Source organism: Lindgomyces ingoldianus (genome assembly GCF_010093535.1).
Source record: "Lindgomyces ingoldianus strain ATCC 200398 unplaced genomic scaffold BDR25scaffold_9, whole genome shotgun sequence".
Classification (NCBI taxonomy): Eukaryota; Fungi; Ascomycota; class Dothideomycetes; order Pleosporales; family Lindgomycetaceae; genus Lindgomyces; species Lindgomyces ingoldianus.
In genome coordinates, this window is record NW_022985170.1 from 602987 (window position 1) to 627432 (window position 24446).

At 49.4% G+C, this 24446-nt stretch overlaps 8 protein-coding genes across 8 annotated transcripts; 5 read left to right on the forward strand and 3 right to left on the reverse strand.

Annotated features, from left to right (window-relative positions):
• Positions 1–1684: 1684 nt before the first annotated feature.
• Positions 1685–4015, reverse strand: BDR25DRAFT_341366 (RCC1/BLIP-II). The gene is made up of 3 exons (XM_033693599.1): positions 3890–4015; positions 3091–3833; positions 1685–3039 (listed from the first exon to the last, which is right to left on the reverse strand). The coding sequence occupies exons 1-3, from the start codon at positions 3984–3986 to the stop codon at positions 2122–2124; spliced, it is 1758 nt and encodes a 585-aa protein (XP_033550083.1). The 5' UTR covers positions 3987–4015; the 3' UTR covers positions 1685–2121.
• Positions 4016–4206: 191 nt separating this feature from the next.
• BDR25DRAFT_282601 (uncharacterized protein) lies at positions 4207–6422 on the forward strand. Its single transcript, XM_033687987.1, has 2 exons — positions 4207–4582; positions 4641–6422. Exons 1-2 carry the CDS (start codon positions 4416–4418, stop codon positions 6325–6327), a joined length of 1854 nt encoding a protein of 617 aa, XP_033550084.1. The 5' UTR covers positions 4207–4415; the 3' UTR covers positions 6328–6422.
• Positions 6423–6863: 441 nt separating this feature from the next.
• BDR25DRAFT_130062 (putative DNA-directed RNA polymerases I, II, and III subunit RPABC5) lies at positions 6864–7532 on the reverse strand. Its single transcript, XM_033683826.1, has 4 exons — positions 7411–7532; positions 7294–7352; positions 7117–7203; positions 6864–7014 (listed from the first exon to the last, which is right to left on the reverse strand). Exons 1-4 carry the CDS (start codon positions 7444–7446, stop codon positions 6963–6965), a joined length of 234 nt encoding a protein of 77 aa, XP_033550085.1. The 5' UTR covers positions 7447–7532; the 3' UTR covers positions 6864–6962.
• Positions 7533–7660: 128 nt separating this feature from the next.
• Positions 7661–11121, forward strand: BDR25DRAFT_257517 (WD40 repeat-like protein). Its single transcript, XM_033686483.1, has 3 exons — positions 7661–7863; positions 8278–9157; positions 9208–11121. The coding sequence occupies exons 1-3, from the start codon at positions 7720–7722 to the stop codon at positions 11040–11042; spliced, it is 2859 nt and encodes a 952-aa protein (XP_033550086.1). The 5' UTR covers positions 7661–7719; the 3' UTR covers positions 11043–11121.
• A 798-nt stretch (positions 11122–11919) lies between these two features.
• Positions 11920–13991, forward strand: BDR25DRAFT_130080 (PLC-like phosphodiesterase). Its single transcript, XM_033683827.1, has 4 exons — positions 11920–12194; positions 12255–12356; positions 12407–12989; positions 13044–13991. The coding sequence occupies exons 1-4, from the start codon at positions 12185–12187 to the stop codon at positions 13750–13752; spliced, it is 1404 nt and encodes a 467-aa protein (XP_033550087.1). The 5' UTR covers positions 11920–12184; the 3' UTR covers positions 13753–13991.
• A 1788-nt stretch (positions 13992–15779) lies between these two features.
• On the forward strand, positions 15780–18383 carry BDR25DRAFT_282611 (glycoside hydrolase/deacetylase). The gene is made up of 8 exons (XM_033687988.1): positions 15780–16164; positions 16215–17071; positions 17184–17338; positions 17422–17685; positions 17749–17800; positions 17852–17943; positions 17996–18065; positions 18118–18383. The coding sequence occupies exons 1-8, from the start codon at positions 15885–15887 to the stop codon at positions 18157–18159; spliced, it is 1812 nt and encodes a 603-aa protein (XP_033550088.1). The 5' UTR covers positions 15780–15884; the 3' UTR covers positions 18160–18383.
• A 1613-nt stretch (positions 18384–19996) lies between these two features.
• Positions 19997–22128, reverse strand: BDR25DRAFT_218403 (MFS general substrate transporter; the record flags this gene model as incomplete). The annotated part of the gene is made up of 5 exons (XM_033684932.1): positions 19997–20707; positions 20867–21303; positions 21356–21409; positions 21596–21961; positions 22059–22128. The coding sequence occupies 5 exons, from the start codon at positions 22126–22128 to the stop codon at positions 19997–19999; spliced, it is 1638 nt and encodes a 545-aa protein (XP_033550089.1).
• Positions 22129–22942: 814 nt separating this feature from the next.
• On the forward strand, positions 22943–24441 carry BDR25DRAFT_352685 (uncharacterized protein; the record flags this gene model as incomplete). Its single annotated transcript, XM_033695048.1, has 9 exons — positions 22943–23170; positions 23232–23380; positions 23480–23551; positions 23613–23808; positions 23854–23951; positions 24018–24102; positions 24158–24214; positions 24247–24356; positions 24390–24441. 9 exons carry the CDS (start codon positions 22943–22945, stop codon positions 24439–24441), a joined length of 1047 nt encoding a protein of 348 aa, XP_033550090.1.
• Between the last annotated feature and the right edge of the window lie 5 nt (positions 24442–24446).

The following is a 24446-nucleotide window of genomic DNA, read 5'->3' on the forward strand; positions in this document are numbered from 1 at the left end:
GCTCACAGAATTGTATCAACAACAACGAATTCGGTCCCCCCTCTGACCTTCCAACGGCACAGATCATAGGTCCCAGCCCTCGTTATATCAGGCTGTTCTTTTTCTGTCATTTCTTCTGCATCGTTGAAAACAGACAATCGATCTACTACACCTTATCACCTACCAAATGGCATTGCGGAGGTAGTTCAAGATAAAACTATACATCTTACAGACACGCGACTTGATTGCTACAAGGGGTTTCAGCTGATCGAATCCACCCTACTGGTAATCCATAGTCGGTGTGGATATGCTGTATCACCATTAAAACCCGTCCCAATTCCCCTCAAGAATATCTCGGTCCTAATTCATGCAGTATAGCATCCGATGTGTTCATTTTCTCTTGGTTCTGCAAACCCCATTTCCTGTATAGATCTCACCGCCTCCATTAGGCTGTGGTGATATAAATGTATGCGAGGAACTCTGAGACGAAAGCGTCAGTTCCATTCAGTTTTCTCCGCTTGACAATACAATCACATCAACCACTAAAACTACCAATATTATAGCGATGGAAACTCCAATCGCGACTTGCTCTCCTCCTTTTTGAAAAAGTGCTGGAAGTAGGCCGAGGAGAAATCGAGATATATGTTGCATCAGGACCAATTGTTATGCTTGAGCCAGGCATCGGAACTGAAGTCATAGGATTCGAAGTCGCAGATGTAGTCAGGCTGCCGAAATCCCCCATTTACTCAACGTACCCTAATATCAGTCGCATCCGCTTGAACCCAGGACCAAGAGTCATGAGCGTATAGATAGTATGATTCCCAACTACTTGCAATGCCGTAGTCTCAATTGCCCGATATATCACGCGCGAACAGGAGAATGACTGCCAGAGTTCAATGATTTCCGTATCTATACAGGCGTTAATAAATCCTCAATCCTCACTCCATCCTTATGCACATAGTCCTAGAGAGCAGTATGCGGTAGCGTTAGAAGTGAAATTAAGTTGATATCATTGCTCAGGCCGAGGCTATGATATTTATGCCCTAATACAGCCGTGTCTGTGTATATGGAGCCGTAGATGGCCGAGTTCCAGTCTGGCGCTGCAGTGAAAGTAGGAGTCAATGGCTAGAGAGTATGATACATTTACTAGGATAAGATGGCAAACATGGAGTTTTTCAAGCTATTATGAAGGATACCATTCCGTATACACGTTGTTAAGCTAAGTTCTACACCTCCTTTATTCACAAAGACACGACTTAAGCTCTCGGTGTTTCATTCCAGTTATGCAGTCTAGCATACAATGGAGATCCTTTTTTCATTGGTGAGAAACTAGCTACATGTTGTAAAAACTCTGTAATTAACTTTTTATTGGACAGCCTTCATGCATAGACTAATGCCGTTTTGAAAGAAACAGTTAACATTTCAGTACTCATTCGGTGGTGGAATTATGCCACTCGCTGGCACGCGATGCTATCAGCTCTCGGAGACTTCAGGGGATTAAACGATCCCGTTAAGATCCCAATTATAGGCACCAGGATAAATAAATGGCCGGCGGAAAGACTGGGTTGCTGGAAGCAGCCCTAAGATCCCAGTGAAGCTCCGATAAGTGGACCAGAACGGAAAGCATCACACTACGTGAGAACTATTCCACTTGGGGTCAAAGTAAGAAAGGGATTATAATCACTTTTGATCTACTATTACAGGTACGACACTGGTCCGTGTCCACAGCGAAAGAACCCAGAATTTACGCCACGCTCAAGGTGCTTAACGTACGTTGGTACTAACGGGCAGGTTGAAGAGAAAGCGAAGTTATTCTTAAGCAATTCAGAGATATGTCCGAATTTGCAAAGACATGTTCACCGGAAACCTCTCGTCATAACCCAGACGACTCCGAGAAGACAAGGCCACCGGAGTATGTCCGAGAGAGGAAAGGGAAATCCTGTCCATTGCAAACTCCACCCATTTCCATACGGCTCGAAGAGGGTGAAGGATCTAAGTAGTATCAGGGAGAAAGGAATAAAAAATGGACCTGCGCTATGCAAAAGGTTGACCAGATATGCCGAAAGAGACTCAACCCCTAATTGAACGCCATCATGCCCATAACACCGGGTATCAAATTGTACATTGGGAGATTAAAGCTGCCTAAGCAGAGAGAACTCCGTTCGGAACTTTGGAGCTTGTGCCGTTCATAGTAGGCTCGCGAATGCTGGCCATAATGGAGTATTGCCCACCCGCGCCCGCCCAAATGTACTTGGCCGACTTAGAAGCCGTGTTGTCGATCAAAGTGGGAGTCTCGATGTCAGCCAGTGTTCCTTGACCAGTCTGAAAGTTGGCAGAGAAGCCCCAGGAATAAGCCTTGCCAGACTTCGTGATGGCAATCGAGTGCTCTGAACCGCATGCAACCATGACAACATCGCTGAGACTTGGTAGACGCGTCGGTTGAATCAAGATCTTGGGTTTGTTGTTTTGCTTTTTGACAATGCACTCATCATCAATTGCGGTAAGCTGGCTCAATGGAATACCAGTTTGTGAGCCGTCACACCTTCCCCATACGTAGCAATTCCCATTGGTAGAGAGGGCAACATTGTGGTGTGAGCCGCATGCAATTGACTGAATGTTAAGGCCCTCGAGAACTGCGATAATCCGAGGGGGAGAAACAGTTGCATTGTCGCTGCCAGCATTGTCGGGAAATCCCGTCTCGCCATAGTTGTTGGCGCCCCACGCCCAGATGTGGTTGTCGGTAGCGATGGCCATACCGTGGTAGTCACCGCAGGCAACTGTCTCCATCTTCTTGCTCGCACCCTTGAAGGACCTGTCAGACTTATCACCGAATCCTACATGAGTTGGGACAAGAGACTCGTGCATAGTTCGCTCGGTCAGGCGGCGGCCCAGTTGATTTTGTTGGCCGTTCCCCCAGGCCCAAACGTTGTGATCAGAGTCCAGGGCGATAACATGGTTAGTCCCACAGACGAGCTTCCGGATCTTCTTGAGACCTTCGAGGTAGATTGGGGTTCGGGCGGTATCCACATCCTTAGTGAAGCCTAAGACTCCCTCGTTCTTCTATATGGATGTTAGTATCCGAATCGTTTCGTGAGACACAGGGGTACTTACGCGGAACGTACCCCAGCCATAGACAGCGCCCTCGTCAGTCAGAGCAAAGGAGCAGCTGTCGCCCGCGGCAACGTCAACAAAGACGGTGTCCTCGGGGAAATGTTCCATAGAAATCGCGGTTGGAGTAGCTTCTTTCTCATTCAGACCAGAGTCTGAGTCCGAATCTGAGTCTGATCCCGAGTCCGAGCCATTCTCGTCAATTTCCTTCATCTTGACGTCCTCATTTGTGGTGTCGCGGCCAAGGGCGCCGTTATCGTTCACACCCCAGGTCAAGATATGGTTGTCGAGCGTTAGCGCGACAACGTGCATTCCACCAGCTGCAAGCCTGACAACATCCATCTTGCTCAGTGCTTCATTGAAGCGCGGTCGTTTGACATCGACTGCTTTCTTCGACGCGCCGAGACCCAGCTCGCCAGACCCTCCCTCGCCAAAAACATAGACATTCAACGGCTTGGTGTACTCGCGCTCATTGATGATGACTTTGCGACCTCCCCGTCGAACAGGGCCCTTAGGCTTCTCCTTTTCCTCCTCGTGGACTTTGGCGATCCTGGCCTTCTTGGGCTTACGTTCCAAGGCCGTCTCTTCGTCCTTCTTGCGCTTCGGCTGGGGCTCCGGCGCGTGGACGGCAGCTTTCCGCGCAACAGGCTTCTTAGCAGCAGCCGTGGTAGGTGCAGCTGGTGCAGCTGGTGCAGCTGGCTTCACGGCGGGCGCATCAGACTTCTTCGGGCGGCTGGCTAACGCGCCTGGATGAAATTAGTCCGTAAGAGAATGGAATATATGAACAGGGCGCGCTGCTTACCTGAAGCTTTCTTAAGAGCACGCGCAGGTCGAGTTTCAACAGGTTCAACCGGCTCTGGTTTGGCCGGTGCAGCACGAGCAGAACGACGCGGAGCCATTTTGCGATGCAATGGATGAGGTGGTTGGGGGGTGTTGTGTTTTAGCGATGAGGAAAAAGTTGACCAAGAACGCGGATTACGAGGTCGCCTCGGACACGCTAGGGGAAACCCGGCTAGCGTGAAAGTGGGCAGTCGACGCCGCAAGCGCTGAGTCAGCACAATCGTCCCAGATCCCCTTGGTGAAAGCAAGTACGAGAATATTCGCTTGAACACGAGAAATCTTTTTTCCTTAGGTGACTTCAAGGTAAAAAACAAGAAACGTGAGAGCTCTTAGATAGAAAGACAAGTCACACAAAGGGAGTTTTGGCTTGGAGGACGGCTCCAGGGCTACAGCCTAACTCGATTTGGCCTATCTGCTGACAAACAGCCTCTCCCAACTGTTACAAGTCAACAACAGGCGGCATCATAGGCGACAGCAACTGCGATGCAATGAATAGGCCACTATTAGCACTATGGACCCTTCTCGGGCATGCTGCATGTTCTCAGCCCTCGGCCCCAAATCCCATAGCTGCACCTTTACGCGAGCTGCCTTGGGCGCAGCTTAACTTCCTGCACACTACCGATGTCCATGGCTGGTGGGGCGGCCATCTTCAAGAGTAAATTTCTCGACTCTGGACATTAAATAGCGACGTGAAGTTTTCTAACCTACGCTAGGCCATCTTACTCCTCAGACTGGGGAGATTACATTTCATTTGCCAAACACCTTCACGACAGAGCCGATGCCGATGGATCAGACTTACTCTTGATCGACACTGGTGACCGGATTGAGGGAAATGGCATCTACGATGGATCTGACCCCAAAGGCAAATTTACGTACGGTATCGCCAAAGAACAACATATCGACTTAATATGCTCTGGCAACCACGAACTTTACAAGAAAACCTCATCTGAAGGCGAATTCTATCACACAGTTCCTAACTTTAAAGGGAGTTATATCGCCTCAAATCTGGACATCTACAATCCCGAAACTGGAAAGCTTGAGCCCCTTGCTTCACGTTTCAAGAAGTTCAAGACTAAGAACCAAGGCATTCGCATCCTTGCACTTGGGTTCATCTTTGACTTTACTGGAAATGCCAACAACACAGTCATCCACACAGTCGATGATACCGTGAAAAAGGACTGGTTTCAAGAGGCTATACGAGATAAGGATCTAGACTTGATCATTGTATTCGGCCACGTGGATATCCGCTCCCATGAATATTCTACTCTCTTCTCCACAATCCGGAAAGTTCAATGGGATATTCCCATCCAGTTCTTTGGAGGACATACTCACATCCGAGATTACAAGATTTACGATGACAAGTCTGTTGCCCTCGAGAGCGGACGTTACATGGAGACTCTAGGTTTCATGTCTATCAACGGACTTAGCACTGGAGGAACCGAAGAACGATCCCCAGAATCACGCAAGGGTAAACTCACGTTCTCTCGTCGGTACCTTGACAACAACCTGTTCTCCCTTCAGCATCACAGCGGCAAGGATGACGAGACTTTCCCGACAGATCACGGCTTGAGTGTGACTGCTCAGATTGGTCTGGCAAGGAGGGCGTTGGCACTTGGCAAACGCTATGGATGCGCCCCCTCTGACCTCTGGGTCAACCGGAGACCGTATCCCCACGAAGAGAGCATCTTCACCTGGCTTGAGGGGCTGGTTCTTCCTGACCAGATCCAACAATCAGCCCGCATTCAGAAGGGCAGCAAGGCCCTCGTCATTACCAATACTGGAAGTATGCGCTTTGACATCTTCAAAGGCCCATTCACCAAAGACACGACATACCTCGTTTCGCCTTTCACAAGCGGTCTCAGATACATCAAAGACGTTCCATACAAGACAGCAAGCCGCGTCCTAAGGCTCCTCAACAGTGAAGGGCCTATACTGGATATGATGACAGAAGAGAAGGTCTCCATGACGTCGCCTGAGCATCTCGCTGCGCAAGTACGCCCTGAAATGATTACCCCGAAAAACCACGAAGGGTTCGCGAATCACGGACCCCATGCACAAACACCAATGTCACCTAACGACCAGGGTCTCACACCAGGCTACACCACCAAGGACGACGCAGGCGAGGACGGAGACGATACACTGCATTCTCCTATCCCCTTCTATAACGTCCCGAACTGCATCCAATCTACCGTTGGCTTTGACTCCAAGGAAGACCCTGAGACCGTCGATCTAATGTACAATGAGTTCATTGAGAAGTGGATTATCCTTGCATTAGAGTATCTAGGTGAGACGTACGATGAATCAGACACTTTGTCAGCTCTGGATGGCAAGAGCTTTACTGAGATTATTACGGACTGGGTGAAAGATAACTGGGATGTCGAAGGCAAGACTTGTCCTTAAGAGTGGTTCGTGAACGGAGAGAATTTTGTTAGGATTCTTGTTTTCTGAAATTTAGATTGTGTTTATATAAATTTCCTGTAGTCGCAGATATGGCCATTGCGTTTTGGCGATCTAGATTATTCAATCTTTGTTGATCACTTTCAAATCAAGGTGAGAGCACGCTATGTAAAGACTCCTGCGAATATTATTGAAATGTGAGATATTTATCGAATGCAAAAGGTTAACGGGGAACTGTAAGTCTTTTAGAAATTAAGCTCTTTTGGAGAACCTTTTTTCCCCTACGTAGAATAAGACCTGGATGAGGTAGATGAAGCAAATTGGCAGAACAAGGACAAAGTGCCGGCAAGCCTTCCCGCTTCTCGCATGAAGCGAACAGGACCCAGAGCAGAGGATGCTGGAGTCACTTCCAGGATGCTTCATACTCTCGCCGCCCTTCATTCAGCAGCATGATGTCCTTGTAGATAATTTCTTGCTTCCAGGCCTCGGAAACCAGCAGGTCCATTTCTTTTCGCTGAAACTTTGACTCGACTAGCGCTTTCTACTTCTAGTTTCCGTGGCCCTTTTTTAACCTAATGACGCCTTCCGCATGCAGCACAAGCTCGGTATCCCTTGGTATCAATGCTCGACATCGCTCGCTATGATCGATTCCTCATAGCTCGCATTTGTTCTCGTTCGCTGGCGTTATATCTATAACGAACATGTCAGCCCGGATAATCTCTCCATCTGCGCGAGGACAAAGTGCGCTCTTCTCGCGCAAGGCTCTGAAGGAGCCAGGGTGTGGGCGCGTACTTGAGGAGTTTCTCGATAAGATCGACATGGGTCATGACCATACGGCGGCAGCAGTAGCGGCGCAGTTCGAGCTCGTCCATGGCGGCGCTGTCAAAGCACATCGATTGTTAGTGAACTTATCTTCGGGGAGGGTTCAAGGGTTTAGGTTGAGAGGGATACAAGTGGAATAGAGCCTACCCGTCTGTTGACCCGTCATCAACGAGTTTCAGATAGCGCTCCCAGAGATCGCCAATCAGCTAGAAGAGAGTCAGTGGGTTTGCACATGAGGGGTGGAAGGCGCGGGAGCAGGCGCACCTTGCCGCAAGAGAAGCAACGAACTGGGATGATCATGGCGAGCTGGAGAAGCGACTAGAGCGTAAGGCTAGGAAGTAATGTAAGGTCGGCGTGGGGAGTTGTTGGACGAAGATGAAGTTTGTCTGCTTCAAATAAATATCGTGAACATACCGCGGCGCCGGAAGAACATCGGTCTTGGCGCATGCAGGTTAAAAGCTCGGACCGGTCGTCGAAAATTATTCGAGATTTGTTGCGGACATGAACGGTGAAGCTCACACCTCCGTCTTCCAACCCTCAATTTTAGGGCCATAAATATTGTAACTAGCTGCCATGACTGACGGTTTGGACTCTCAGCTACTGAAACGAAAGCGAGCAGATGGGGAATTGGCGAAGAAAAAGAGAAAGAAGCAGAGAAAGAGCGAGGCGTCGATACGAAAAGACGATATCCAGGTGGAGGCAAGCTTTCCGACACCCGTAGCAGAGCCGGAGAAGAAGAGCGAGAAGGAGGCAATCCCAAAAGTTCAAACCAAGCGCGCTTCCGAACAATTGGTACCAACTCCAATTCCGCAGAAAAACGACGCCGAGCATTCAGAGAATGCAGTTCCTTCGCCTTCGACTGAACGTCGTAAACGGAAGAAGCACAAGGGCCGTAAATCCCCGGGAGGACACCCTGGAAACAATCCAGAAGGGGCTATCACGGGGGAAGAGTCACACAAGGATTCCGTAAATAGGCCTCAAGTCTTGGAGGAGCCTCGGCCGCCAATTCTGCAGCCAATCCAGAAACAAAGAGCAGAGGGACTGAATGACAGAAAGTTCATCAAGATTGAAGAGGAAAGCATTGCGAGTGCTTCGACACCATCACGCCCGAGTAACAAGATCAAGAAACAGAGAGGCAAATCACCGGCAACTTGGTCTGTCTCCGCTCCCATCGGTGGATGGTTCTTACCTCAAGACCCCTTGTTCTCACTTGATGAGAAATACCTGTTCCTCGCGGATACCAGATCTGTGCAGGTTTATTCTACTGAAACTTCTCTTCCTATACGCACTCTTGCAGTTGGCTACGGATACATATCAGCCTACGCTCTTTCGTCTACAAATCCCGAACACCTTTACGTCGCAAATTCATCTGGCCTGGTCACTCAATGGGACTGGACTAATGGAACGAAGACAGCACGCTGGGAAATCAAGACAAATATTCGACAGATGACAGTAGTGTCGCAGGCGCAATCGAACCAGGATCTCGTGTTCTGCCATGAAGTGGAAAATAGTCACAAAATCAACGTGCACGCTTTACGCACGCTTGACCAAGCTTCCCAAACGGAATTGAAACAGGTCTTGAAGTCGAAGTCAGCTATCAGCGGATTCCAGGTCTTATTAGAGGGAATGATCCTGATTGTTGCCTGCCAGAACTCGATCGCAATTGGCAAACGTGCGAAGCTTCACAGAACTGCCGTACAAGATTTTGAGTACACATGGCGAGAGTTCCGAACCACCAAACGGATAACGGCATTCAACGCGTATGTACGGATCCCGCAAGCTTCAGGAAAAAACAAAGATGCTTTACAAGATTCAAGAATCCATCTTAATCTTGCATTTGGGGATGAGAACGGCGTAATTTATCTTTTTGATGATATGCTGTCGTCGTTCGCCAGGTTCGAGAGATCCCAGAAGGATAGTGGAAAGACAACTATGGATCTTGATACACTCAGGCCAAAGCGTCTGCACTGGCACAGAGACGCCGTTAGGTCATTGAAGTGGTCGAAAGATGGTAGGTTCTCAGAAAGAGAGAGTCGTGCATTATGAGGCTGACTGTAATAGCTAACTATCTAATCTCTGGAGGAAAGGAGACAGTGCTAGTGATCTGGCAACTCTCCACCGGAAAACAACAGCACTTGCCTCACTTGACTGCGTCGATTGAGAACATCGTAGTCTCTCCATCGGGTGCTTCATACTCGGTGTTTCTGGCAAATAATTCCATCATCGTATTATCGACCTCCGAACTCGTGGCTAAAACGAACATTGTCGGAACCCAATCGCGAAGGATAGAGCTTGAGCAAATGCCCCGAGCATCAACATCCAACGACTTTCCCTTCGATATCTTCCATCAAGTCCCAATGGCCGTTCATACAAAGAACCCCAGTCAAGTCATGCTGTCGGTGCCATCATCTCAGCCTCGAAATGAGCATCTGCGAATTCCACCGCCCCAGCCATACCTGCAGACTTTCGATTTCGCCACCCAATTACACGTCTCGCGACAGGCTCTCACGCGAAACAATGCGACGGACCTCAACACCGGACCCGATAAGACAAAGATTCAAGAACCAAATGTCAAATTCATCCAAGTCAGCCATGACGGCAGGTGGTTGGCAACTGTCGACGAGTGGACACCACCACCAATAGATATGGGCTATCTTGAAGAAGGCATCCCAGAGTTCAATGAGGAAGAGCGGCTGTTTCGCCGCGAAACCTATCTTAAGTTCTGGAGTTGCGACGAGAAAAGCGCGCAATGGACTCTTGAGTCAAGAATCGATGCGCCTCACTCATTCGATACTCTCGGCACCAGTGCCCAAGTCTTCGATCTAATATCCGAACCGACTAAAGCTGGGTTCGCCACTGTAGGCGAAGACCGTTTCGTGCGCATTTGGAGGCCGAAGACGAGGCTACGAGACGGTATGACTGTGCGAGGAAACGACAAACGACATAAGGAGGGGCTTGTAACTTGGTCACTTGACTGGTCAATCGAGCTCTGCGGCAGATTTGACATATTAGACTCTAGTCCCAGTCCTCACTCCTTACTGAACCCTAGAAATTCTCGTTTGGCAGTGTCTGCAGATGGCTCTGTCCTCGCCGCTGGAGTTTCCTGGTCCTCAGATGCCAATACAGGAGTTATTCACATACTAGATGCTGAAAAGGGAACTGTACGACGTTCCATTACAGAATTAGACGTAACCGCACTCTCCTGCCTGGGGCTAGTTGGGCGATATCTGGTTGCTATCAGTGACTCGATCATGGTATGGGATCTCGTCGTCGATGAACTCGTCTTCTGCGTGCCCGTAGAGTTGCCTGGTATCGATCGCTCCCACCGACCTTGGCTTATTCGTTTGGCTACCAATGAGAACGACGGAACGTTTGCGGTTACATGCCCGCAATTTGAAAAAAATGAAACCTCTAAATCGCGCGGCACCCGATACTTTAAGAAAGCCACGACCAAGATTTTCGTTTTTGAGCCACAGAAACCCCAGGCAACTTGGTCTAGTACAGTACCAGACATCGTTCTCGCGCTCCAGTCTATGCAGGGTCGCAGAGGCTATGTTATCCTTGACTCTACAGCCTCAGTTCGACTTGTAAATCGGAAAGCGGTCGCGTTGCAGTTGATCACGCCTCCACCCGAGCCGACGCCCGAGCTTGTCAGAAGACGCAAGGACATAAAAGAAGATGAAGACGAAAATGAAGATGAAGACAGAGACGAAGAATCGAACGATTTCACCCAAGGCCAGGAGTTGCTTCCAGATACGGAAAACGACAAACCAGTGGTCACGCCGCAGCAACTACAGGAGATATTCGACCTTAGCTCTTCAAACACCCTACCGCCGGTCAAGGAACTATTCAATGCAGTTGTGGGGTTGTATGCAAGAAAGCCAAAGGCACAGTGAGGGTGGCATCAATCTGTAGCAGATAGATTTGGGCAGAAAACAATTTCCGATGTTCAAGTATATGTTGCACACATTCAAGAGCAATCCCAGAGATATAAATATGGTACGAGATGCAAAATCCTGTGGGAGCGCATGAGGATCCGTTTCAATCGGTGATTTGAGGCTTGAGCGTCAGGTGACGCAGCGTACTATCAGGTAGACTTGCCCTCTTGTGGCGAAGACGATATCTCTGAGTCCTGGGAAGTCCTGAATGCATAGACGCTTTCACAAATAGAAAGTTGCGTTCAGCCTAATTCAAAAGTTGCTAAGATCACCGCCAATCGTGCAGAAAATGTTCTAGCGTCGGGTGATGGCTCCGACACCTTCCTTCTCAGCTCCCCCATCAATTTTCAAGCAAACAACCTCACTCGCTCGCCAAAAGGCGCGCGCAATTTCACCTTCTACTATTATCTCTTCTTGGTTGCAGGTTAGAGCGCGGCAAGTCGGCGGTTCCTGCCTTCCAAAACATCGACGAGACCAGCCAGCAGTTTAGAAGCCACACTGGAAGAATTTTGTGTCTTGAGGTTTCAGGAAGAAGGCTTATCTCCATGCGCCACACTAGGCGGCGTTAATACATGTTTATTGGCAAATCACCTGCGCTTAGCTTGAACGACCTGCTCTCCTAAGCCTCTCCGGAGACCGGACTCGTGGAAGGTTAAACTCCTGAAACATAAGGACACCCACTGCTTACCCCAAATGGGCATGAGTGACGGCCACCCAGACCACTCAACGTCCCTCGTGGTATTCGCCTTCGGTCCATCCTTGAAACAAACCCTCGCGACGCAGATCCTAAGAGCTGCTTTAATCTGAGCAAGCAAATCCCCGCGTCCAATCGACTGCCTAAGCAGTGTCGTGTCCAACATGTTACGGCAATGACCGAGGCCGCGTGCTTTTGACAGACGAACCCATGGCAGAAGCACGACCTCCGTTGTCATGCGCCTACTTTGGGACCAAGGAAGAGCTATTGTTTATATATCTTCTGGTTCCTGCAAGATGCTGGTCCACTGTGCATTGCAGATTTTCATTCTTTTCTCCAGTATAATTTATATTCTTACGACCAGGGCAAGACCCTGCAGGAAGCTCATATTATAAACGTCGAAACTATGGGTTACGGTATTTTTTCCTTTCCTCTACCCTAAGATCTTAAGGTAACCTATTACTAATTATCGTTAGGCGGATCTTTGACCCTTTTAAATGGGTCACCTTTCGACTGGACGCTGAGCGGCCAACATGCATATCAGATGGATACCTGGAGCTGGCCGACGATAAGCGCAGGTACTAGAAGTCGGAAAGGAATCATTTGTGATGACATTGACATTACCCAGGCAAAGCGGCAAAAGTCCAGGTCACATTTGGAACGAAGGGACATACTGGTGATGACGCTGGTGAAGCATATTACAAGCTCGCTGGAACATCCAATACGTTCCAGGTCCAGGCTCGTAAACCATCGGGTTATAAATTAACGATTAACCTAGATGGGATGTCAACAAAGACCAGTCAGAAAGGATCCAACATCGATCTAGGCTTTAGACACGATGCTGCGGTGAACTTCATCGTATCACAGGATGAGGCTGGGCAGTTTTGGTCGAATACCGGAACTACGACAGACTGGATGCAGCAGGGGTTGGGCTCTCTCGGGAACAGAACACTCAAACAGATATGTATGCCTGGATCTCATGATGCTGGAATGAGCACCTACAAACCAGGGACAATTGGTGCAAACTTTGCGAATACACAAGCACAATATCTCGACCTTTATCAACAGCTCATGACAGGATCACGTTACTTCGACCTACGACCTGTCATCTCAAATGGGCAATGGGTGTCTGGACATTATTCTGAAGTCGAAGGAGTGTGGTTGGGTGGTAATGGTCAGTCGTTGTCGGATATGGTCAAACAAATCAATGAGTACGGCAAGCCCTTGAAATACGTCACAGGCTCTAAGCAGCTGACCTCTAGCAGTTTCACCTCTCAGTACAAGGAACTCATTATCATCAATCTAAGCCACACCCTTGACACGGACAATGACTACAAGAACCTCTCCCAGGATCAGTGGAACAAGCTGTTCGACACGCTCAAAGGCATCAACAATCGACATGCCGTCAGTAATCCAGGCAAGACAGACTTTACCAACACAGTCCTAAGAGAGTTCATACAAGACCGCGCCTCCGTCTTCATCTTCGCACAACTTCCAAATGGCATCTCCCTTGGTGATTATGCCAATCAAGGCTTCTTCATGCAGGACAACTTTCCTATATTTGACTCGTACTCAAACTCTAACAACGCTGGAACCATGGAAAAGGACCAGCTCCAGAAAGTCAAAGACAACCGGAATCTCGTAGCAGACGCCGGCCAACGTAAAGACAGATTTCACATACTCTCCTGGACCCTGACACAGCAGCCGGAAGACGTCCTAAACCCAGACAAAGCCATCATGAACCTCGGAGCATCCGTCTTTGATGACCTGATCAGCAATGCTTACAACTCCTTTACCCCACAATCCTTCCCGAACGTGCTTTTCGTCGACGCGCTAGGCATACGAGACAAGCCTGTCATTTTTCCGTTTGACAAACCGGTGTCTGTGGGAACGAATTTTGACATCGCTGCACTCGCCATCGCAGTCAACAACGGCATGGCGGGCCGTAATAGTTACATCACTGGAAGAACATGAGACGCTGGCCAAACTAGATTTGTTTTCCTCGTTTCGATCACCCTATATCTAATAATTGAATTAAAGACTTTCTCTTCAACGAAAAGTGTGTCGTATTCGGGAATGCATGATGCAAGACCAAGGTTTTTCCCTGAGTTGTTGATGCATCGCTGTCGCTGGACCCGACACGGTCCGGCTCAGCGAAGGGGAAGCGCGCGATGACCTTCTCACACTGCACTCTATAGGTGGTGACGAAGTCGCCTTTATTGATGGCGTGCGGATGCGATCAAGCGACTCGTCATCGCGCGAGTAATGCGGGATGCCAGCGATGACATGAATTAAGGCGAAAGTCTGACAAGGAGAAATTAAAATTGCAGTGCAGACATGTAAATAGCGAGATCGTCGGGTCCGCATTCGTGCCTAAATTTAGGCGCACGGCAGGGCTGGCTGATGACAGTGTTTCTCCAATCATTTTTTAGGGGTTCCGTCATGCCACCGCATGGTGATTGATGGAACGATTAAAGAGGGTCGCGAGAAATTACGGTCCCGCCGTGGTGCTTTGGGGACCTGGTTCGATGGTCGAGGGAATCCTGGGCTTCAGTGGAGGGGTTTAGCGGCGTTAAAGCTCAAGGTCGACCCAGCCAGCACACCTAGGATGGGATACGAAGTGCTAGGCCCTAGGCGGACAATGTGTTTATTGTTTTGGCATCGTTTGCAAAGATTCTCCACACTCCATCAGCATGTCTTGCAAGCAATTCATGACCTTCCCATCAGGGCCGCCACCAGCAGCACCAGTGGATGGGATTTGGGAGAGCGCGTGCGTAGCCAGCGTGGCGGCCCGGCGCAACGAAATGACCTCGTCTCGCAAAACGGAGGCTGGATTCCAGAGATCGGAAGAAAAGTTAACACACTGGGGCTTTTGTCCTCGGCTGAAGGTGCGAGATCCAGGGGTCGGACTCCTCAAGAAAACATCGAAAGATCTCAACGACATGGTGGCTTCGGAGAGATAGACGATCCGAGTGCCTCTCGACGCGGCTCGCATATCATTTCTTCATGTGAAGAAAGTCGCCGTTAACGAAGCGAGAGCAACTCCCCAACGCAATGCACGGCAGTTGATCGATAGTAACCGCCTCCTCCACAGATTGGCAAAAGCACCTCAAAAACCATGGCATTGTCAAGCGGAACGGACGGCATCTAGACCAACAGCTGGAGCAGAGCTAAACTTTCGAGGGGTCTTTCGGCGCTAGGAACCTTGAGGATTTCTCCTCACACTTGCCACGCTCCGTAGTCGCACACTCAAGCAGGCGCTAGTAACTCTGACCTGTCGCGAAGCCAAGTCGAGTTGCTCGAGCGCAACTTCATTGTACAACGCTGCCCGCAGATACGGCATTGAATATGCATCATGACGAGCGTCGAGAGTTTCGAGTGATGAAGGGAATTGCTCTTGGGCGGGTTGTTTCGACACCTCAACGCTGCCACTGGTAGGACTTATTCACCCTCCCTTCTTGTTTGTTGCAGATGTTGAAAGGACGTAGAACCCCCATCCCAATCATAGCTTTAGGCCGATAAAGCCACCCATTCCTGATGGCCGCCTCCCCTTTTCAGCGCAGGAGAAGGGTTTTGGGTGTGGAGGCGTGCGCAAGCCGGATGTTCCTGCATCTCCGCAACCCCGTGCGTGCCCGTCATCATCCAATGGCATCCTTGTCCTATCCCCAAGCGACGGCGACCACGTCGCCGGGATATCCAAAAGGGCAAAGCCCAAGCTCGTTCCCGGCATGAAAGCTGCTTTCTCCTAGGCCGCCCGTCTTGGACAGGGCTGAAATGCGCCGTCGTCGTGCTAACTTCTGGGCTGCAAAGCTTCGAGTCAATTTTGGAATTCGCTTCAAGGATTGCATGGCTGGTCTGTAGATCACGACGGGGTTTTTAAACCTCAGTCGACCCCTTGATATCTTTTCCTTCACCTTTCACCTCCATAAAACCTATTCTACCTGCCTCCTTGTGTGGCGTTGCATTCGCTTTTCATTACTTCTTAAAGGTCTTTCGGTGTGTTGGTATTCCAACACCCAGTCACTCGCTTCCTCCCCCCCCCCCCAAAATAGAGTAGTAATCATTCATAATAATACATAGCGGACGACTAGCTACCAAGACCCACTATGCACTTCTCAACAGCTCTCGCCGCCGCCGCCGCTGCGATTGTGCCTCTCGTAAATGCCCATGAAGGAGCTCCAATTCCCAGGATCGCGGGTCTTAATATCAAGGATTTAAAGGCTCGGGATATCTTCACGAACTTCAAGGTCCGACAGGCAGCCGATGTCGATCATCACGACGCGCCGAAGAAGCGCTCGAACCTGGAGGCCCGCCAGAATACAGATGGACAGTGTGGTGCTGGATTTGGATCGTGTGCGGCGGGCTACTGCTGCAGTGAAGGCGGATGTATGATTGAAGCCATGCCTCATGTGAAAGATGTTGCTAAGAAATAACAGGGTGTGGAAAAACCGCGGACTACTGCTACTCCCCAGGCTGTAACTATAAGTATGGTCCCGGATGCCCTGAAAATGTGACGCCAGCGGGCACCAACACCTCGACCGTTGCCCGCACCAAGGTTGGTTCCGTAGCGTACGGAGGAGCTGGTATCTATAACTGTGTTACCCCTGGAACTGTTGCCATTACATATGATGATGGCCCACTCCAGAACTACACATCACACATTCTGGACATTTTTAAGAGCTATAACGCAAGGGCTACGTTCTTCATCACTGGGAACAACATCAACAAGGGAGAGATCGACCTCGCTTCTACTGGTTTCCCTGCTGTTATCCAGCGCATGCACACCGATGGACACCAGATCGCCTCCCACACCTGGACCCATTTGGATCTAAGCGCCATCACTGCCGTGGATCGAAAGAATCAGATGTACAAGAATGAGATGGCTCTCCGCAACATTCTTGGCTTCTTCCCCACCTACATGCGCCCACCGTATTCGAGCTGCACGTCCGCCTCCGGCTGTGAGAGTGACTTGGCCAACCTGGGCTATCATGTGATCTATTTCGATGTTGACACAGACGACTACAACCAGGATTCGCCGAATCTGATCCAAAACGCCAAGAATTACTTCAAGGGTAATATCACCGCTGGAGGTGCGACGGCGAGCAATTCCGACTGGCTCTCCATCAGCCACGACATTCACGAGCAGACTGCCTATAATCTGACAGACTTCATGCTCTCGACCCTCACCGGCCTTGGCTACAAGGCTGTCACTGTCGGCGAGTGCCTGGGTGATCCATCCGCCAACTGGTACCGCAACTCGGCTGGCAGCACCGGATCAGTCTCGACATCAACTGTAAGCATTTCTTCCATTCACACGTTAGGCCCGTAGTAGACTAGTGTTTTGCGTGATTGTCTTTCGAATTTTCCTACCACTTTTAAACTGAACTTTGTCTGACTCCTTCAAGCCCGTCCAAACTAGCACCCAGGTCTCTTCAACCAGCTCTGCTCCATCCGCCACGGGTACCAAGAAGGTTTCAACTGATGCTACTTGCGGCGGAACAAACGGATTTACTTGCCAAGGGTCGACCTTTGGCAACTGCTGCTCTTCAGCCGGCTGGTGGTAAGCTCTCGCCAACTTTTCTTTATGCACTGCTTTTCAACTCGACAATACTCTGCCCGACACAAGTCTGATCTGATGCCAAGCGGCCAAACAACCGCGTATTGCGGTACTGGCTGTCAACCGAGTTTTGGAACATGCTCTAGTTCCAGCAGTATTAGCAGCGTGAAACCCTCAACCTCTTCCAAGCCCGTGTCCTCCATCAGGCCCTCATCGACCTCGACAAAACCATCTGCTTCTGCCACTCCCTCTGGCAAGACCGTTTCGACTGATGCTACGTGTGGTGGTACCAAGGGTTTTACCTGCCAGGGTTCTACCTTTGGTAACTGCTGCAGCGTCAACGGCTGGTGGCACGTTAACTTTTTAATTTTTTAGTTTGTTTGTATTTGAACAGAAACTAACATAATAAATAGTGGCTCCACCTCAGCTTACTGTTCCACGGGTTGTCAAAGCGCTTTTGGCACAGTGAGTTTTATTCTCCTTAGTACAGTGGATGGTGTCTAATAGATTACATAGTGCGGCACCAGCGGCACAACCTCCTCCCCAGCCCCGACCTCGACTGGAAAAGCTATTTCCACCGATGGAACCTGTGCTGGAACTACTGGCTTGTAAGAGCCCCTTCAATCTGCGTGACGACCGCACTCACTGACTGCAATTTAGCACGTGCCAGGGATCAACCTTCGGGAACTGCTGCTCCCAGTATGGATGGTGCGGGTCGACGACTGGACATGTTAGTGTAGCCCTGTCTTATTTCCATGAAGTGGTGCTAACTTATTTCACAGTGCGGAACTGGCTGCCAGACTGCCTTTGGCACCTGTACGTAAGCAACCTAGGAGTGGAAAGAGCTCGAGATGGCAGTGGACGGCGATATCGTCAAGTAAGTAGGAGGAGGGAACGGAGAGCGATCATTGAATGGTGTTTTGACGAAACATGGGGTGTTTAATAAACGCACGCGTACAGCGTGTTAGCATATTTCATGGAACATGAACAAGGTGTGTTTAATCTAGTGAACCTCTTGCTACAATCAGAGCACATACAAATAGGATACAAATACCTGTGATGAAATACCCCCGTTACGTTCTACTACATTTCACGAAGTGTCACAGCGTGGACATCCCTTGGAACGGTCTCAGCAGACTTACTAAGTACGGCTAGGCTTCCATAATCCCCTTCCAAGGGAATGCTGTATGATGCTCATTCAAACTCCCGTTACGAGCAAACGTTTTACCGCAACTACGCATTATCCCGACACCATGTTTTTTCTGCAGCGGTGTTTCATTGTATCCGTCGTAAATGTTTAGGTGCAATTGAGATCCAAGCATTTGATCTGGTCTACTTGTCCTCATGACATTCTGCGTACCTAGTTAGTCTAGGCTTATAAAGAATTCGCCACACCAGGGATGTACGCATTTGAAATCTCCCTGCTTCCAGTTGACGACGTTGTAGTGCAGTTTCATGTATGCTCAACTGTCAAGTTTCTTTCCGCAGCCCAGCCATCAAGCAACATCTGAAATTCCTTTTACAATGCAATTCAACATCGTGGGTCAACTTCGCATTACAGCCCTCAATTGAACAAACCCCTAGTCCTGGAGTGCGTGAAAAGGATGTTGTTGCCCCAGCCCCCTTGTCCACGCTTTATGGTCTCTCATGTACTTGCAGCAATCCAAACACCACATGTCCACTCCGGTAGCAGGGCTGTTGTAGTACCCACCACTAGGCTGGCATAAATCTGCAAGAGAGGTCGTTTGGCCCTATTTCACGGTGACAAAGATAGTACCGATAGCGTTGTGTAGCCAGAAGATCGAAGTATTCTTCTCGCATTCCCTTGAGAGAAGGTGCTAATGTGGTATGGTGTAGTGTAGAATGAGAAAGGGGGCTGAGCGCAAAGTTTCCTACGAATGAAGTCTGGATTCTACTTGAAACATACAAATCGCTGCCCATTGACCGAAATTCACCTAAAATAATTGGCGCCTACCTTCATACTCTATGAAGTCCTTTTATCTCTACCTCCGTCTATGGAGGTGGAGGGTCATTCTTCCATAAATACCACTTCTACCAAACTACCATAAGTCAGCAAATAGCAAACTGTAGAATGTAGGGATGGAGCTGGAAAGCAGCAATAGGATCCAAGAAGAGAAGAGACGTCCTTTGTGCTGGTGCTGGTGCTTACTAGATCTGACATTTGAACGTCGCTTACAACATTGAGGTTAACCTCAAGACCACGAAAGTAAATGAACTGGATGAAAATAAAAGCACAATAGAAAGCAAATAGAGGCTAAGAATATATGTTGAATGAAATTTAGGGATACACGTCGATCCTGTTGGGAGCAGCGCGAAAGGTTGGTGTCCCCAAGGCGGACAGGTTGGAAAGCGGATTATAAACTCCTATAGGGATCGAGTATTTCTATCAAAACGTACGTACACACATTTCCGCTCGACGCCCTTGGCTTTGAGCGCATGCGTCCATAACACAATTTGCTCGAACACCGTTCATAATACCAACTCCAATCGTCTAATGCAGATGGTATTAATGCTGCCTCCGTTCTTCATAACGTCAGTAATCCATCCTTTGCACCAGTCTCCCTTTGTTTCCAGATACTCATGAGGTACCCGAGGAGCCCAACTCCGTAGAACCAATTTTACTCGTCCAATTTTCGTCCCTCAGACTTCCTCGGCATCGATCTCCGTCTCCTCCACATCCTCAACCGTGATCCTGACTACATCATTCTTCCCCACGTGCTTGTTGCCCAAGCTGCAGTGTACTGCAGCGCGGACGTGAGTATGGCAATTTTTGGCTTCGCGACGCAGGAACGGGACCTGGAGCGCGCCCACAACAGCGATGAACGCTGAAGCCCACCATGCAAGTGGCGTGAAATGAATTTCGATCCCGAGACCATACAGCGCACCAGCAATGGGACTCGCGACTGTTCGACACGCAGCACCCGTGCTAGCGGCAAGGCCGTTGATTTTCCCGAGATGATTTGGCGATGGCGCGGACTCCTTGATCATGATCAAAAGTAGCGGGTACGCGAGGATGGAGAAGAAGTTCCGGATGGCGAGACAAGTGTAAATAGAAGGATAGAGCCAGGTTTGAGGGAGTAAGGTAAGGTATGGGATAATGAAGTAGGCAATGGGATGGCCAACGGTGACCAGGATCAACAGTTTCCACACGCCGAACCAGAACGCCATAAGCGGGAATACGGCACCTTGAATTACGAGGGCGATGATCCCATTGAATGACATTATGATTCCCACGTCTTGGATTGATAGACCAAGCCCGCCGGCAAACGCAGATGGGGGAACGGTAAGGGCTGAAATGTCGTTGACTCGCTTGTCTTGGAGGAAGATGGGAAGTAGGTGGTCGTAGGTCATCTGAAATCACATGAGCATGCACACTGAATTACTGCAGAACTCGGCATCCTCTTGAAATCCCCCCAAATTGCCGCAAGAGCTTAAAGGGATCAAATGCGGCCTGACTATAGTCTAACATATTGTGGAACAAATGCACTTGGTAAAGGGATTTTGACTTACAGAGTGGTAGGTAAAGATGCCCAGTGCAAGAACAAACATGGCTACAGATTTAGTGATGACCTTGTCGTTTGGAGACGAACTCTCCGCCCACTCGCCGCTCGACCTGACCCGCCAAATCTCGTCCTTCTGAACATTAGCCGCATCAAAAGTCCCGTAAGATTCTGTCGTCAGATTCGCTGCCGCATGCGCTGTAGCTCCTTGTGCAGGTAGAAGTGGCGTGTCGGCATTGGATGAGTTGAGGTCTTGTTGGGTGCTGCATGGTTGCATGTCCGGGTGAGTTTCATCGAGAAAGGCGTAGCCTGCAATGATCGCTATGACGAGTAGAGCAGCACAAATAACGTTTGGCAGCAAATAAGGAAATCGAGAAAAGAGGCTAGAGGGAGAGAAAAGGGAAGGAAAATTATCAGTAGGTTCGGCAAAACACCCCCCAATGGACGCTACAAAATTAGCAACATGTCGGAAACTAATTAGGGGGTAGGTGTAGCCTACGTCCGATAATTGTACCCACGCTCCATACGAACGGCATAATAGCATATGCTCGTGCTGAGACCCAGTTAACGAATAGACTTAGGTTATTCAGGAAAGAGCAGGACTCGGGCCGGGGTCAATCCACCTGCCCTCAAGCTGGTACAGGGGAGATTGCTAAGAGGATAGAGATTCGTATCCCCAACCCCGCCTATCATGTGCCGTTATACATGCTAGCATGCAGTACGAATCGATTTAACTTACGTTCGTGCTCGGGATTTGTGACCAATTCTCCAACCATTGTTTGTATAACGCCTATATTGCCATTCAGCACACCTCCAAGGATTCTGCCAAAGAGGGCGATCCAAAAGTTCGGTGCGAAGCCAACCACAAGGAGGGAGGTAACCGTGCCCATGCATCCCATGAGCAAGACTGGCTTACGACCTATCCTGTCGGAGAGACTACCCCAATACATGCCGGTGCATGCTTCGGAGAGGGAGAAAGCGCTGATGAGAATGCCAGCGTAAAATGCGGCGTTCGACTCGGTGGTAACATTGTAATGAATGACAAGCTTCCAGGCGTATGGAAAGATGGAAGTAAGAGCAATTGGCTCCGCAACTCGAACAAGTGCTGCAATACGCGTCAATGCATGAGTCGACTTAGCATTTCGGAGCCCTCTTTGGACTAGCTAATTAGGTGGCTAGATAAGAAGAGTTGAAATACTCACCGAGAAGAAAGAGCTGGGTGATCGGAAACTTGTTGAGATCTCGCGGGCTTCTTGTTTTGGTGAGAAACATAACCTTGAACCTGATTTAGACCTTACGGTTATGCCAACGCGCGACAATAGCTCGAGAGATGGATACTGTGTGGTGAGTTGAGCTTCCGTCTGCGCTTGACCTGAAAGACCCCAGTTATGGACAAGACTATCTGAAAGCAGTAGAAAGAAGGCGTGTGTAACTTGATAGAAGTCTGAGGAATGTGAGAGGAGGAGGGAGGGCACAAAGAGAAAGCGGCTAGGGAACGAGTTTTATCTACGTCGGAAATGTGGTCCTACCCCCAAGTCGATAGAAGTCTATCGGCTGAGAGCGGCCGTGCGCCTAGCCGGAATGCCACTTGCACGATCGTGGAGCTTCCCCCCACGAACCTGTTTGCAAGCACATCGCTAAAACGCTTCTCATCAACTGTGTTCCCGTATCGCACGCGGCAACTCTCCGGTTGCAAATGCTGCTTCGCTGTCCGTTGTCTAGCAGAAACGGACTGACAAAGGCTGGTCGAACCTGGCTGGTCGCATGCATCACATGCGTCGTCCCGTTAGGGTATCTAGTCAAACAGAGTTGATTGGCTCGCATCCCAACTGCCATGTGGGGTCGTCGTTAGCGTGCAAGAGCCTCCAGTCTTGCCTTGGTGCTCATTGCAATTTATCTTCAGCATGGAGCAGTCTCTTTTGACGTCACTGCTCATGTAAACGTTCCAAATTATAAAATTATCTCACACTAGTATCGGAGGAAGGGGGGAGAGGAAGTCCATGGAAACGCTTGAATAGAAGCGGTCAATCGGCTCGACGACGGGTCCAGCCTCGACATGCGTGACGTGCCGAGTTGTGACTAACGAATGAACGGTTCTGGCCAGTTATCAACTGCGAGCCCTACCCTGCAGCTAGAACACATTTTCACGCGAGCGCATCATATGACATTCTCCGCTCCCTATTGGTCAAACGGTAAGCACTGCATAGATGCTTATCCAGCACCTCCACCTTCTCTTGTCTCCCGCGCGTTGAGAGGAAGATCAAGGCAGGCTCAAACTAAGAGTGGTATTGAATGCTCAAAAGCCTCGAATGAAGTGTGACCTTTCGCAAAGTCGCATAATATAGGTCATCCTCACGTAAAATGACATACGGCAGCTGACGCCAAACGAAAGGGTTCGTCTATTATTGAAAAATATCAACTTGAAATGTCACCGAGGAGATGAAGCGCGGGCATCTTTTGAGGACGCTGCACATCTAGTGCTAGGATACATATCTCCACAAAACAAAACCGCTAGTCCTTCACCGTTCGGGGAAACAGAATATCTCTCATAGCTCGAGCCTCCGGACTGAACCTAGAATTCTGAAACAAGTAAAGTAGTTAGAGGGGAATCTTACTCACCCAGTACACCATGTTTTTCAATTAGGGTGAAGACGAACTCTGTCTACGTTCCCCTAGTCCTTGCCCTCGAAGATCGGTGAGTCTTCCCTGCCTCCAAGAATAAGGGCTTCTTACAGCCTCATGTGCGTAATAAAAAGGAGTTATGTACACTCCCTGCCTTTTCACTTTCCTCCAGCTACTGTGCCTCCGATTAACCCTCACCCGCAATTTCTTCCCCTTCTTCGTAAACTCACCCTTAATCTAATACCCACAGTCAAACAGGGTCTACAAGCAATCCACCTCTTTACCACTACTATTCCGCTTCTCAAGTCCTTCCAGATACACCTCCTCCAAGTCCTCGCACATAAGGATCCCCCGCATCTCGAAACTGCCAAATAGAACCAGAGATCCCGGGATCACATCCGCGTTCCTCGTCTCTTAATCTCTCGTCTTCGTCACCAATTTGCCCGCGTTAAACGTGAGACTGAGCTGGCGAAGTGTTAGGCACAGAATCACAAGCTCCACATGCAGATTATGTATGATTTCTGAACTTTCACGGCGAGAGGTGCGAAGCCGACCCCCGTTGTTAGGTATGAGGTGCTAGCAGTCCGGAAAATTGGATGTGTGGAATTTCGGGTAATTGGGTTTGTGGATGGTGGTCAAGATCTCGCTCTGTGTGAAGTTCTGCAGGATCCGTTGGAAGTCTCGATTGGCCGAGAACCCTTTCGCGATGAACTCCGCGGTGCCAACTAAGAATGAAGTGGCCGCAGGTCTCATCGCGCGGTTTGTGAGATCCAAGATTGCGTAGCCCAGATGAAGAGTCGTTACATTAGACAGTGGAAGGTTCAAGACGCCGCTCTCCTGTTCGGGCCGATGCAGATGGCCGAGAAACTAACAATGAAGTAGTGTCTGTATATTTCCTGACACGGTTCAAGAAGCAGGGGGGGAGAGTTGGTGAACGTACGGCCGTTGAGAAGACTGATTTAGGGACT